Source organism: Eschrichtius robustus, chromosome 3 (genome assembly GCF_028021215.1).
Source record: "Eschrichtius robustus isolate mEscRob2 chromosome 3, mEscRob2.pri, whole genome shotgun sequence".
Lineage (NCBI taxonomy): Eukaryota > Metazoa > Chordata > Mammalia > Artiodactyla > Eschrichtiidae > Eschrichtius > Eschrichtius robustus.
In genome coordinates, this window is record NC_090826.1 from 95,871,109 (window position 1) to 95,885,479 (window position 14,371).

At 33.0% G+C, this 14,371-nt stretch overlaps 1 protein-coding gene across 1 annotated transcript in view; it reads left to right on the plus strand.

Annotated features, from left to right (window-relative positions):
- Nucleotides 1-14,371, plus strand: part of STXBP3 (syntaxin binding protein 3) — a 53,361-nt gene that overhangs the window by 24,565 nt on the left and 14,425 nt on the right. The window contains exons 8-13 of the mRNA XM_068540420.1: nucleotides 1,765-1,855; nucleotides 4,672-4,796; nucleotides 7,412-7,507; nucleotides 7,643-7,700; nucleotides 12,940-13,005; nucleotides 14,111-14,191. Coding sequence (XP_068396521.1) covers nucleotides 1,765-1,855; nucleotides 4,672-4,796; nucleotides 7,412-7,507; nucleotides 7,643-7,700; nucleotides 12,940-13,005; nucleotides 14,111-14,191 — 517 coding nt within the window. The remainder of the gene's footprint in view (nucleotides 1-1,764; nucleotides 1,856-4,671; nucleotides 4,797-7,411; nucleotides 7,508-7,642; nucleotides 7,701-12,939; nucleotides 13,006-14,110; nucleotides 14,192-14,371) is intronic.

Here is a 14,371-nt window from a genome sequence, read left to right on the forward strand (position 1 = left end):
TCCTTAATTCAGATGTGACCAAACAGGCTCTTCACTCATACCTCAGGTGTTGGAAAAATTCTTTTTCTTATAGGTGATATGCTAATTACATTCTGAACTTAAGTTGTTTATCTCCTGCTAGAGTTCAGTCTCTGTTCAAGCTTCTGCTTTTGGTGTTTGGCTCTGTTCAGGGAAATGAGTATGTAATATAGTCGGCCATATATATCCACAGGTTCGGCATCCTCAGATTCAACCAATCGTGGATTGAAAATATTAAAAAAACAAAATTCCAGGAAGTTCCAGAAAGCAAAACTTGAATTTGCTACATGCAGACAACTATTTACATAACATTTACATTGTATTTATGACTATTTACATAGTATTTACACTGTATTAGTGTTATAAGTAATCTAGAGGTGATTTAAAGTATATGGGGGATATGCATAGTTTATATGCAAATACTTCGCCATTTTATAAAAGGGGCTTAAGCATCCATAGATTTTGAAATCTGAGTGAGGTCCTGGAACCAATCCCCTGTGGATACTGAGGGATAACTGAGGCCAATTGATAATTTAATAGCTCACCTTTGGACCTGTTTGGAGTTATTGTAATAGTTAAATAATCAGGCTTTTAGAATCCTACCTGTTCTTTCACAAAGTATTCTTTTATGCCTCATGGACTTTTCAAGTGTAATTCTAACATGAAATTATTTCCTTTTGAAAATATTTTAAAGCAAAATGTGTAATAAATTATTCTTTATAGTTGCTGCTTTATTTACTTCTGAGGTATCAAACCTAAAGGTCCTTTAACACTTTGAAACCCTTTACAAGGAGAGCCTCCATTTTTGAGGTTGGTGTGCTAATTGAAGAGCCTTTTCCAACAATTTCTTGTAGACGCGGAAGTTATACTAATGTCACTGGTCATGAAGTTACAATTTAGAGTATGATTTTATCATTTTAGAAGACAGTGGTATATAAGATTTTATGCAAAAGACTATATTGGAAAGTTGACTGCATGTTAGAGAGCATGTAGGGAGATCTCATACTGCTAGTGGGAGAGATAATTGGTCAAGTAATTTGGAGAGTAATATGGTAATATCTGGAAAAGTTGAAAATGTACATACCATATAATCTAGCAATTATACTTTTAGAAATAATATATCTAGAGAAACATGTACATGGAGATGTATGTACAAAGATATTTGTTTCAATGTTGTTTGCAATAGTATAAAATTGAGAATGACTTAAATGTCCATCTTTAGGGGAATGAATGCATAGAATCCAGTATAAATCATATGATGGAATACTATATAGAACTAAAATGATTAAATTTGATATGTGTGTCAACATAGATAGATCTCACACATATATATAACAGTAAAAACATACTGTTAAAACACATATAAAACAGTAAACATGTGTATAATAATAATGACAGGAAGAATACACATCAAATTCATGATAGTAGTTGCCTTGGAGTGGGGGTAGCTAGGGGTGGCGGAAAAGACCAGGAATTGGGAGGGCAATAAAGGGACTGCGGTTTTATTTATAATATTTCCTTCATATGAAAAAAAATCTGAAGCATAAATGAATGATAAGGTTTACATTGATAAAATCCAGACAAATTGATATAGCATTATATTTGATGTATTATCTGAACTTCTCCATGTTTATAAAATCTTTTAAATTAATAAATTTATGGTTTAATTTTAGAATTCAACTTGATGATATTGTAAAGTGTGTCTTGAAAGAAAGATAATTGTTTGAACATTTTTTCCGTTTCTAGTAAACCTCTAGATAATGCCAGTAAGCTTGCTCAGCTTGTTGAAAAAAAACTTGAAAACTACTACAAGATTGATGAAAAGAGCCTAATAAAGGTAACATATAAAAGACAAATAGTGGTTATGCATAAAGTCTGTCTTATTTCTTTATAAACCAAGGAAACTGTTCATTCATTTTCCAGTATTGATTTGAGAATCATTAACACAGATCCCCAATTTTGATTTGGGAATCACTGATATAAGTGGTAGTAGAAGTCTTAATAGACAGTGTGGCTTAGAGGGGAAGATAAGGGTTTTGAAGTAAGCACTTTGTGTAAATCCTGGCTATGCCATTTAATTCATAGATATGTCAATTAGCAAATGATGTAACTTCTCTGTGCCTATGTTTTCTTATCTATAAAATGGGGATAATAAGAGAATACCTATTTTATAAAATAGAGGATTAAATGAGTTAATACATAAAAAGTTTTTAGAATAGTGCTTGCAACTGAGTAAACAGCTAATAAACATAATTTTTCCTGTTATCACCAGCTTTGTGTTCTTGGACATATTATTTATTCTGAGTTGTATTTTCATATATAAAATGGATCAGATGATATGTACCGTGCTTGGTTGGTATGAAGATTAGGCAGATTAGCTTGTGTTTGGCATATAATAGGAGTTTAATGAATGATAGCTATTACTATCTTATCAAGGTAATATAAAGTAATCTAAGACTAAGATTAGAACCTGGGGAATTCTAGCATTTGAACTTGGGTTGGAGAGTGAAGAGCTTGAGTAGACTGACAGAGGTGGTGCCAGAGGGCTAGGAAGCCATATTACAGTAGCTGAAGAATGAAAAGAAGGAACTGTTGATAGTTTAGAAGAGGAGATGGGCAAGGAAACCACCAATTACAATGCATGTAGTAAGAGGAATGAGAGAAGAATACATGAAATGTAGTGGGAACATAGGCTGGGGCTTAATCTTATTGTAACTGGAGTCTTGGAAGGCATCCTAGAGGAAGAGGCCCTTGAGCTTGAAGAATGAGTATAACAGAAGAGGGAGTTTTTTTCTTGGATAACAGGATTCTTTGGGCAGAGGCATAGAGAAAAAGGCAAAATTCACAATCAAACAACTTGGCTAGAATGGAGGGTGTAAGATTAGATGTAATGTTGGTTTAGAACTTTAAAAGTTACTAGGTTTTGGTTTGGAGGACTAGTGAAATCTGTTGTCCTGGTTGTAGTTATGAAGATAATGGCTCGGTATACATAGCATAGTGGGTAGTCAATAAATGTTTGTTGAATGAGGAAAGAGATAAACGATCATTATATTAGTTAATATCCCTTTAGTCCTTCATGATTTCAATGAGAAAAAGGAAAATCCACAAAAACCAAACTTGTCCTTTCCATTCTTTCTGCCTCAGAAATTATACATCTTTCAAATGCTTGATACCTTTTCTTCATTCAAGGACCTGAGAGAGTGTCACCTCCTTTTTGAAGTCTTTCCTCACTCTTCAGGTCAAGCGATTCTTCCTCTCACATACTTTCATAACCCCAAGCCCTGATATAGCACTTATATTGCACAGTCTTTTTCCTATTCATATTTCTGAAGACTCATAACTTACATGTATTGAGGGCTTACTAAGTGCCAGGCACTGTGCTAAGTGTTCATGGTATTATTACATTTAATCTTTACAGTAATCTTATAGGGCAGAGGTTCTGATTAAATATATATATTTTTTGTTTGTTTTTTAATGAGAATACTGAGATATTAACAAGTTACGCAATTTGTCCAAAGTTGTACAACAAGAAAGTGGTCAAGGCTGGGAATTCCCTGGCGGTTCAGTGGTTAGGACTCCACGCTCTCACTGCCGAGGGCCCAGGTTCGATCCCTGGTCAGGGACCTAATATCCCATAAGCTGTGTGGCGTGGCCAAAAAATTTAAAAAAAAAAAAAAAAAAATGACAGAAAGTGGTCAAGGCTGGATTCAAACCCAGATCTACCTGATTCCAGAGGCTGTGCTCTTAATCACTATACCATACTATCTCAAGGTTTATTTAAATGAGTGAATGGTTAACTAAAAAAAATTTTAAAGATCTATTCTATGTAGTTTACCTTTGTCTGCTGTAAGTAAATGAATAAGAAATGTTTGTCTTAGTTGTGGTTGTCTCTTACTGCTCCAAATAATAATCCAAAGAATTTATTACTTTTTAAAATGAAGTATGGAAGATACTGATATTAACAATGATTTTTCCCAGCACTATTATTCACTGTTTAATGATTAGTGCTGTTTGTGAGTTAATGATAGCAAAGCTTTCATTGTAATTTACCATCTTAGCTGGCATCAATGTAATCTTTTAAAATGCATAATGGTTAAGAGTACAGGCCATGGAGTGAAGCTGACCTGGGTTCGAATCTCCCTTCTACCACACACTAGCTAGCTATGTGATTTGGGCAAGTTACTTAATTTTAAGCCTTAATGCCCCCATTGTCAAATGGAGTTAATAATCCCTGTCTCACAGGGTTGCTATAAGAATTAAATAATATGGATATTTCTTGCTTAGCGCAGTGTGTAGCATAAAGAGCTCAAGTAATAACTACTATTCATAATTTATATCAGTTTTAGTGTTTATGGAGCTGAATTCCTAAGGAAATAGATTTAGTGCAGGCCAAATGTTACTTTTTTTAAAGGAATTTTCACAATATTGTATTGTTGAGTATAGCCCCTTACTCTAATTATGAAAGCTTTTGGTTTTGTAGTCTTATTTTCTTCCCTGTTATACCACTCAGATTTTTCTGTTTTAACATAACTTCACATTCTTAGGAATGGGGCAGAACTTAGGAAAAGTCTGCTTTTGTTTTCTAAGATACTAAAAATGTGTTCACACAAAGAAATTGAAGTTTCTTAAGATAATTTTATTTTGTTATTCCAGGGTAAAACTCATTCCCAGCTCATAATAATTGATCGTGGCTTTGATCCTGTGTCCACTGTCCTGCATGAACTGACCTTTCAGGCAATGGCATATGATCTACTGCCGATTGAGAATGATACATACAAGCAAGTATAACTTGAAGGGAATATATAGGACATATACAAACAGGATAGGATATTAGCATTTAATGATTCGTGCAGGCACCAGAAATCTAAAGCCCCTGTAACCTTTTTTCTTCAGAGACTTTATCCTTCTCTTACCCCTATAATCATAATCTATTAAAAATATCTTGACCTTGTTAGTTAATGGGTAATTTAACTGCTTTGAAGCTTTTTCAATGTATTTGCTTCCTTAACTGTGTCTACAACAAAAATAGATTTTAAACAGCTGGAATTTGTACTTTTCAGTAAATACCAGGCCCACTACTATATTTATTGAAGTGGAAACCATATTCAAATTGGTTAGGCTGTGATTGTTCTGAATCACACATCCAGAAGTTATCTATATGTGCGTCTTGTCAACATAGTGTATTTAAAAAGATTAGAAGACTAGGAACCTAATTAGGATGGTTACTGAGAATAGATACAGGTTTACCAATTTGGCACCTATTATTGACTTAACTCTGATGTAAGCATATTAACTTTAAAAGTAATATCAAGTAGCTAAATAAAAAATGAAATCACTTTTCTGTTAAGGAACCATTTTATTGTACCTTTGTGTATCATTTATGAGTGTGTGTGTATATATATATATATATATATATATATATATATACACACACACATATATATACATATATATATAACATGTTATTTGATATCATAATTTCTAAATCCAAATTGGCATTTTTCAGCTAAGATTTACTGCTTTGAGCATAGTAATGAAAAAGAAAATTAGTTTTCTGAAATTTTATGTTTAAATTAATTTAGTAATTTTAATAGATTAAAAAGATCAAAAAATTTGTGCCAATTATAATACTTAATATTTTTTCTTAAACCAAATATTGTTAAACTAATTTTGTATTTTCTATTGTATTTTTATTTGCATTCTGGTCAAATCCTGGCTTCTGAGTTTTTCTTTGTTATTTGTATTAATGTTAGATGACGTAGATCAACATTTTTCTAATATAAAAGTAGTTTTTCTAATATACAAGTAGCTATTCTAATATAAAATTAGTTTTTGTAATATAAAAGTAGTTATTCTAATATAAAAGTAGTTTTAAGCAGTTTATTCAGAATTTTCAGAAAGCATGTTGTTTACCTCTCTTATCCTTTAGGTCTCTAAACCTACGTTGCTCAAGAGATTTAGAAACGACTTAAACTGATGGCACTTAAGAATTTGGTTCCAGACTATTGACATAAGTTTCCAACATTTCTGACCTAGCACTTTTTTTTTTTATTTATCTCCCTAGGTTTGCTGGCAAGCAAAGCAAGGTTTAATTTTTTAAGAGTAATGGAGAGACTTATTTAAAAACAAAAACAAAGAAGTCAGAGATTTTTTGAATGAATCAAAAAGTCCAGGGATAAGACTAGATGGAAGCATGAACTCCCTGTGGATTGTGCTCCATCCCAATTTTTAATGGAAATAATGCAGAGCAGAAACTTCTAAGTATCCAGACTGTGTTCTTCATCTTGGTCACCTCTTCAAATGTACTCTTAGGATTGTCATCATCTTTTAGTATTGTCAGGCCTGCTACCTTAATCTTTGTTTATAAATCAAAGGTTAAAGAAGTACAAAGTGGCATTTTAAATGACAAAAAGGCCTCTGTCCTTAGTGCAGTCTTGTAATTAAGCACAGTCGTTCTGCCTTTCGGACATCTGTAATTAAGACCAAATAGGTAGATGGTTTTATAGACGGGGCCTGAAATTTGGGGGATTGTAGAAATGATTATATTTATACAGCAGAAATCTCCATTTATTGTCTGCTATCCAGTGCTAGGAAAGCTCAATGCTGTCCATTCTGATCTTGGCTCAGGACGTTGACGGTCCCAAGGATGATTGAATTTTCCAGCGCCACAAATGGAAGGAGGCTGGCTATTTGCATAAAAAGAGAAGCAAGGAATTACATTTGGGGAAGCAGTCAGGAAGCCCATTTTGAGTAATTTCATGAACCTCTTGAATTGCCTCTCAGTTCAGTAGAACTCATTAAAGCAATCAAGGTTTTTAATGGCTACACTAGTTTTTCTCTCATTTCCTTTCCCATTCTTTAAAGGAGATGTGGTTATAGGGTTAGGGAAGAATATAGAAACAGATGATATATGTTTGTGAATTTTGTACCAACTCTGAAACACCTTCAGTACTTAATAGGCTACACTAGGGGGTGACATTTCTTTTCTTAATGGATGTCTGATAGTTGAGTTGATGGTTATTAGAACGTCAAAGTAGTGTTTTGAGCAACTAGAATACAAATTGTTAGTGTATTCACTCTTGTTCTTAAAGTTGATTGTGGAACGTTGAATTTTTGTTTCTAAGATACCACTTTGCTGAGATAAAACTCTATAATAATGACAGCTAAACCTAATGTTGAAAGTAAAAAGGTCTTGGTAGACATAGCACTTTGATCTTTATTGTATGGATAACAATATGCCTTAGTTTTGAGTATGTATTCATTATCCCCCAAAATAGTGGATGTATTCTTCAGTTTCTTGAGCTGTATCTTAAAATTATTGTTTACAAAAATGTTTCTTTCGCTTTTTGGGTGGGAAAATAATCCAGAAGTTCATACTTCTCTCTACTTGTAGGTATAAAACAGATGGGAAAGAAAAGGAGGCAATCCTTGAAGAAGATGATGACCTCTGGGTCAGAATTCGACATCGGCATATTGCAGTTGTATTAGAGTATGTGAACTCATTTTAATTTTTATTCTACATTTTTAAAATACTAAATACATGATAGTACATTTTGTAATCTTAAAATACTTTTGTAAAGAATTACACCTTAGAAATTTAAAGAATTCTCTCACAATTTGACAGGGAAATTCCCAAGCTTATGAAAGAAATTTCATCAACAAAGAAAGCAACGGAAGGAAAGGTAAGAGTGTTATCTAACTTTCAAGATAATGATGAAGGTGAATTTTAAATTTTGTGTAAAATTTTTTATCTATTTAACTTTCCATTTTGGGAAATTTCTAACATACACAAAAGTAGAGAAAATAAACTTTCATGTACCCATTACCTAGCCTCAACAGTTAGCAACATTTTCTCTGTCTTGCTCCATTAAAATTTACTTTTAAAAGGCCATTTAGCCAATTGCATTAATGCATTCTTGTTAGGTTTTTTATATTGAAGTATAATATACCTAAGTAAAGTGCACAAATCTTAAGTGTGTAGTGAATAACTTTTTACATACATATATATGTATTCATACACACACATACCTGTGGAACTACCACCTAAATCAAGATATAGGACATTTCTATCATTTCAGAAAGTTGCACAATAGTATCTGTGAATATAGAAAATTTAGCCTGATCCTTTTGAATCCGTATACCTTTTAAACTAGTTTTCGTAGTAGTTAATACCTCCTAGCTGTATAATGTAGAATAGAACTGGTGACAGGATATCCTTGTCTCATTCCCAACCTAAGGGGAAACGTGTTTGATATTTCATCATTGAGTATTATGGTAGTTTTAGGTTATTTTAGTTACATCCTTTGTCAGATTAAGAAGTTCCCTTCTATTCCATATTTGCCAACAGGTTTTTTTTTGGTTTTGTTTTTTAAATCAGCAGTAGGCGTTGGATTTCATCAAATGCTTTATCAGCACCTATTGAAATTTTTTTCCCTCTTTTATTCTGTTAATGTGATAAGTTACATTCATTGATTCTCTAACATTAAACCAACCATGCATTCTTGGAATTAGCTCCACTTAGTCATGATACTTTATCCTTTTCCTATATCACTGGATTCTATTTGCTAATATTTTGCTTAAGAATGTTTACTTCTAGGTTTATGAACAGTAGTATTTCCCTGTAATAATTCTTGTGTGTGTGTGTGTGTGTGTGTGTGTGTGTGTGAGTGAGATAATCTTGTCAGGTTTTGGCAGCAAAATTACATTGGTCTTTAAATGAGTTGTAATGTTTTCCCTCTCATATTCTCTGGAAGTGTTTGTGTAAGGTTGTTATTACTTGTCTCATCATTGCTTGGAAGACTTCACAACTGAAGCAGTCTGGGCATGGAGTTTTCCATTTTTATGGGGAAGTCTTTACGTACAAATTCTTTAATAGTTACAGAACTATTCAGATTTTTAATTTTTTTTATATCAGTTTTGGGATGTTCATTTTTAAGGGATTTGTCTATTACATCTTCATTTTCAGATATCCTCTTATTATCTTTTCAGTGTCTGTAAAACCTGTAGCTGTGTTCTATTTATTTAATCCTAATATTGTTAATTTGTGTTTTAGCCTATATACTATTAATATGCCCTATATATATAATTAGTATTTCAAAGAACCAACTTTTGGCTTTGCTGATTTCTCTACTGTTTGTTAGTTTTATGTTGAATTGATTTCTACTCATTTTTATTTCCTACCTTCAGCTTTCTTTGGCTTGTTTTTCTTTTTCTAACTTCTTGAGTTGGATGTTTACAGCATTGATTTTCAACCTTTTTTCTCTTACTATATATATTTATTTATTTCCTTCTTAACATTGTTATAGCTGCATTCCCCAAGTTTTGGAATAACCTATTTTTATTTCGATTCAGCTCAAAATATTTTCTAACTCTCATTGTGATGTCTTCTTTGACTCATGTGTTATATAGGAATATGTTTTTTAATTTCAAAGAGTTTGGGAATTTTCTACTTGTCTTTCTGTTGTTGAATTGTAATTTAACTATATAGTGGTCAGAGAATGTGCCGTGTATGATTTCAGTCCTTTGAAATTTGTTCAGACTTGACTTGTGACCTATCATACGACCTATTGTGGTTAAGTACCCAATGTGTACTTGAAAAGAATACAAATTCTATGTGTGTCAATTAAATCAAGTTGGTTCATCATGTTATTCAAATATTCTATTTCTTTACTCATTTTTCGTCTGCTTTTTATATCAGTTACTGAGAATGGTATCGCTTATGGCTGTGAATTAGTCTATTTTTTTTAGAATCTTGTCAACTTTCAAAGCTATATCAACTGATGAAGGCATGTTAATTATAGTCTTTATAAATTTAAGGTAGTTATCTTTCTGTTGAATTTATCTTTTATCAATACAAAATGTCATTTTGTTTTTCATTTGCAATATTTCTTGACTTAAACTCTACTTTGTCTGATTTTAATATAGCCATACCTGCTTTATTTTAGCTAGTGTTTACATGGTATATCTTTTCTCATCCTTTATTTTCACCAATTTGTGCCTTTATGTTTAAAGTGTGCTTCTTAAAAAGAGTTTGTGTTGATAGTTGAGGTTTGTTTGTTTATTCAATCTGACGATCCTTATCTTGTAATTAGAATGTTTAAGCCCATCTGTATTTCATGTAATTATTGATATAGTTGAATTTGTTACCATCTTATTTGTTTTCTATTTATTTTATCCTTTTCCTTTTCTGCCTTCTTAATATACCGTCCTTTTTTTTTTCTTTAAACTATTCCATTTTGTCTCCAAAATAAACTTTTGTTTTACCTTTTGGTATCCTTCTTGTAGTCATCATGTTGGGTATTACAAAATGTATCCTTATATTATCACAGTGTACCTTAAAGTATACTTTTGCCATGTCCTAAAGAATTCAAGAACCTTATAATAGTTTAACTCCATTTACCTCCCTTCCTCTTTTGTGCTATTGTTGTCATATATTTTACTTTAAGATGTGTTATAAAGTCAGGATGTTATTTTTGTTTTAAATTCTCAATAGACTTTTATATTATCCACGTAAATTTGAAATTGTTGTTATTTATTCCTTATTGCTCTTCAGTGTTTCCATCTGGGCTGGATGATTTCTCTCAAGTTTTGTTTTTATCTAAGGATATCTGTGTTTTACAGGTTTTACAGAGACACTTGCTGTATTTAGAATTCAAGGTTGGCAGTTCTTCTTTTCCTTTCAGCAATTTAAAGATTTCAGTATGTCACCTTTTGGCTACCATCATTTCTGTTAAAGAAGTCAGCTGTCATGTTACTGTTAATTTCCTGAAGATAAAGTGTCTTTTTAAAGATTTTTGTCTTTATCTTTTAGTTTTAGCAATGTGACCATAATATGCCTTACTATGATGTGTTATTGTTGGTATTTATCCTCCTTGGGTTTATTGAGCTTCTTGAATCACTGGGTTTGTAACTTTCTTCATATTTGTAAAATTCTTGGCCCTTATTTCCTTACTTCTTGACTTTGTCCTAGTCTGTCTTTCCTCTCCTTCTAGAATTCCATTCACTTGTGTTTTAGATTTTTGGACCATATTCTACATCTCTTCTATTCCGTTCCTTATTTTCCCACTTTTTTCCTCCTCTGTGCTTTAATTAAATATTTTATATTAACCTGACTTTGAGTCCCCTGCTTTTGTCTGTTGTATCCAGTCTGCAGTTAAACCCATTCAACATATTGTTTTTTAAACTGCATTAGAAAGTAAAGTTCCCCCTTTATAGTATAAAATTCCATGAGTTTTGACAAATGTATACTCTCATATAACTACAACCAAGATATAGAACAATTCCATCAACACCTCCCCCCCAATTGCCTTGTGCCACTTTGTAGGCAACCTCTCCACTCAACTCTGATCCCCTCAGAACCACTTATCTATTTTCTGTTCCTATAGTTTTGCCTTTTCCAGAATGACAGCTAAATAGAATAATACAATATGGCTTTTTCATTTAATATAATGCACTTGACATTCATCCACGTGACATGTAACAGGAGCTTCAACACTTTTTATTGATGAGTAGTATTCCACTGTATGGATATACTACGTTTTATCTGTTCACAAGTTGCAGAACATTTAGGTTTTTTCCAAGTTGTTGACAATTACAAATAAAGCCACTGTGAACATTCAGGTTTTGTGTGAACAGATGTTTTCATTCAGTTGGATAAATAAGAGTAGGATTGCTGGGTCATATAGTAAATGTATATTTAATTTTCTAGGAAACTTGCAAACTGTTCTCCTAATTTGCTGTACCATTTTACAGTCTCACCAACGATGTATGAGTCATTCGTTGTGTTCTTAATTTCAAAGTTGCATTTAATTCTAGGACATCCATTGAATTTTTTTTTAATAAAGTCTATAATTCTCTATTGAAATACTCCATCTTTTCATCCATTTAGTTCATCTTTTCGCCTGTTTTCTTTAACGTAAGTATGATATTTTAAAGTCCTTGTCTGCTAACTCCAGCGTCTGGATTATCTTGGGTCTACTTTTATTGACTGTTTCATCACTTGAGTATCGATCACTTTTTCCTGTTTTACATGTCCAGTAATATATTACTGTATGTTAGACATTGTGGATGCTATGTTGCAAAGGCTCTTGATGATGTTCTCTCTACAAAGAGTATTGAGTTCTGTTCTGGCAGGCAGTTAATTTGCTAGTGAATAACCTTGATTCTGTTGAGACTTCATGTCAGGCTTTTGTTATGTTGAGTGTATTTCACTTTTGCATTTAGTCTGAAGATACAGTCCTTCCAGGACTAAATGTCTGGGATGTTCACTTAGAACTGTCTACTTTGTCTGGATCAGAGAATGCCAATATTGTCTTGCATTAAGACCCCTCTGAAATCTCTGCAGTTGTTCTCTGCTAGGCCTTTAAGAGTTATGCCCTGTACATGTGCAGCTTAGTATTTGGCCAGGGATGCTAAGGCAACCCTTTGACACGTCTTTGAGTTATATTGTGACTGGCTCTTTTCTCTATTAACCCTGGACCCCAAACCCTACCTCAGTAGCCCCAGACTCTGATCTCTTTTTCCTCTGCCCAGAGAGACTTGCTTTCTACTTAAACTCTACTTCCTTTCACTGTGTTTTGGAAAATGTTTCAGGGAAGAGCCAAGATGAGTGGAGGGATCACCGCCTATGCTTTCCTTTGCTCAAGTAACCTAGCTTTGAGCTATTTTTGAAAAATCCTTTGCCTGAAAGCTGTTGTCTTTTTTATTTTGTCCGATTTTGTTTTTGTTTATGGAGGGAGAATAATTTTTTGTATCAGTTACTTTATCATGGCTGCAACTGGAAACCTCTTGAATTTGTTTTCTTTTTAAAATTGCCAAATATTTAGTAAATTAATAAATATTTAAGACTACAGGATTTTGAAGTTGTTATATAAAAATAACTGAATCATAAGTTTGTTTTAGAAAATGTTTTATTTTTCCTAGACATCACTTAGTGCTCTTGCCCAACTGATGAAAAAGATGCCCCATTTCCGTAAACAGATTACTAAGGTAAGCAGTATCATATATAAGATGTGTTATCATTTTTAGTTTATTAGTCCATCCAGTTCTGTAGTCAGGTTTAGCAGTGGGTGTCATGGAATACTTGGTGTTAGTTGTCCGCTAAAACCTTACTTTAGGTCTGAGAAATACGCCAGATATCTAAGCTCCCCAACAGAGTTCTCTCTATATATACTCTTGATTTATTCAGATCCAGCTTAAATTTTTTTATATCTTTGTCTTGAATAGCCAAACAGAAAAAGTTTAATATTTATCAACTTAATAAGAAAATTCAACATTGGATTGACAAGTGGTTGTTGTTATACTTGGTTCATTGAATTAATAGTTATTTTTTAAATTTTATTTATTTATTTATTTATTTTTGGTTGCATTGGGTCTTCATTGCTGCACACTGGCTTTCTCTAGTTGTGGTGAGCAGAGGCTACTCTTCATTGTGGTGTGCGGACTTCTCACTGTGGTGGCTTCTCTTCTTGCGGAACGTGGGCTCTAGGCATGCTGGCTTCAGTAGTTGTGGCGCACGGGCTTAGTTGCCCCACGGCATGTGGGATCCTCCTGGACCAGGGCTCAAACCTGTGTCCCCCTGCATTGGCAGGTGGATTCTTAACCACTGCGCCACCAGGGATGTCTGAATTAATAGTTATATATCGGTAGATTTAAGAGCAATTAAAGCTGTGTGGGCAGGTAAAGTTTTGGTTTTTTGCTGTTCCAGTCCTTCTTACAAGTAATTATCAGAATAATATTTACATATTTTTTATCATATTGCTCCCTAATCAAGAATCAATAACATAACTTCACACTTTTTCTGCTTGACTTTAAGGATTTCACTTTTTTTTTCTCACCTTATTTTTCACTACTCATAAGCCCAACACAAATTCAACCCTTCCATTCTGTTTTTTTGTGGTCTGTTGATTATCCCCTGTAGATCATGGTAATTTTCACTTTTTTCCTTTCTCGAGATGTTTCCCTTGATTTACATGGTACCTCCTTCCCACCTAAGCCCATACTTTCCTTCAGGCCCATCTCAAAAGTTTAATATTATCAGTTACACAGAAAGAAATGAAAATGCTTTAAATGATTGATTTCTTCTGTTTTTCAGCAAGTTGTTCATCTTAACTTAGCAGAAGATTGCATGAATAAGTTCAAGCCTAATATAGAAAAGCTCTGCAAAACTGAACAGGTATGTGCAGAGTCAGAAATACCTATGTTCAGGATAGATTTCCAGAATTAACTTTGTCAGGTAAAATCTAACTTTTTGTTCAATACAGTGCACTAAATCACAGAACCTCTTTTAGAAGGAGACTCACCCACTTGGTTTAATACATCATTCCTTACCAATGCTAACAAGTAGCTACACAGT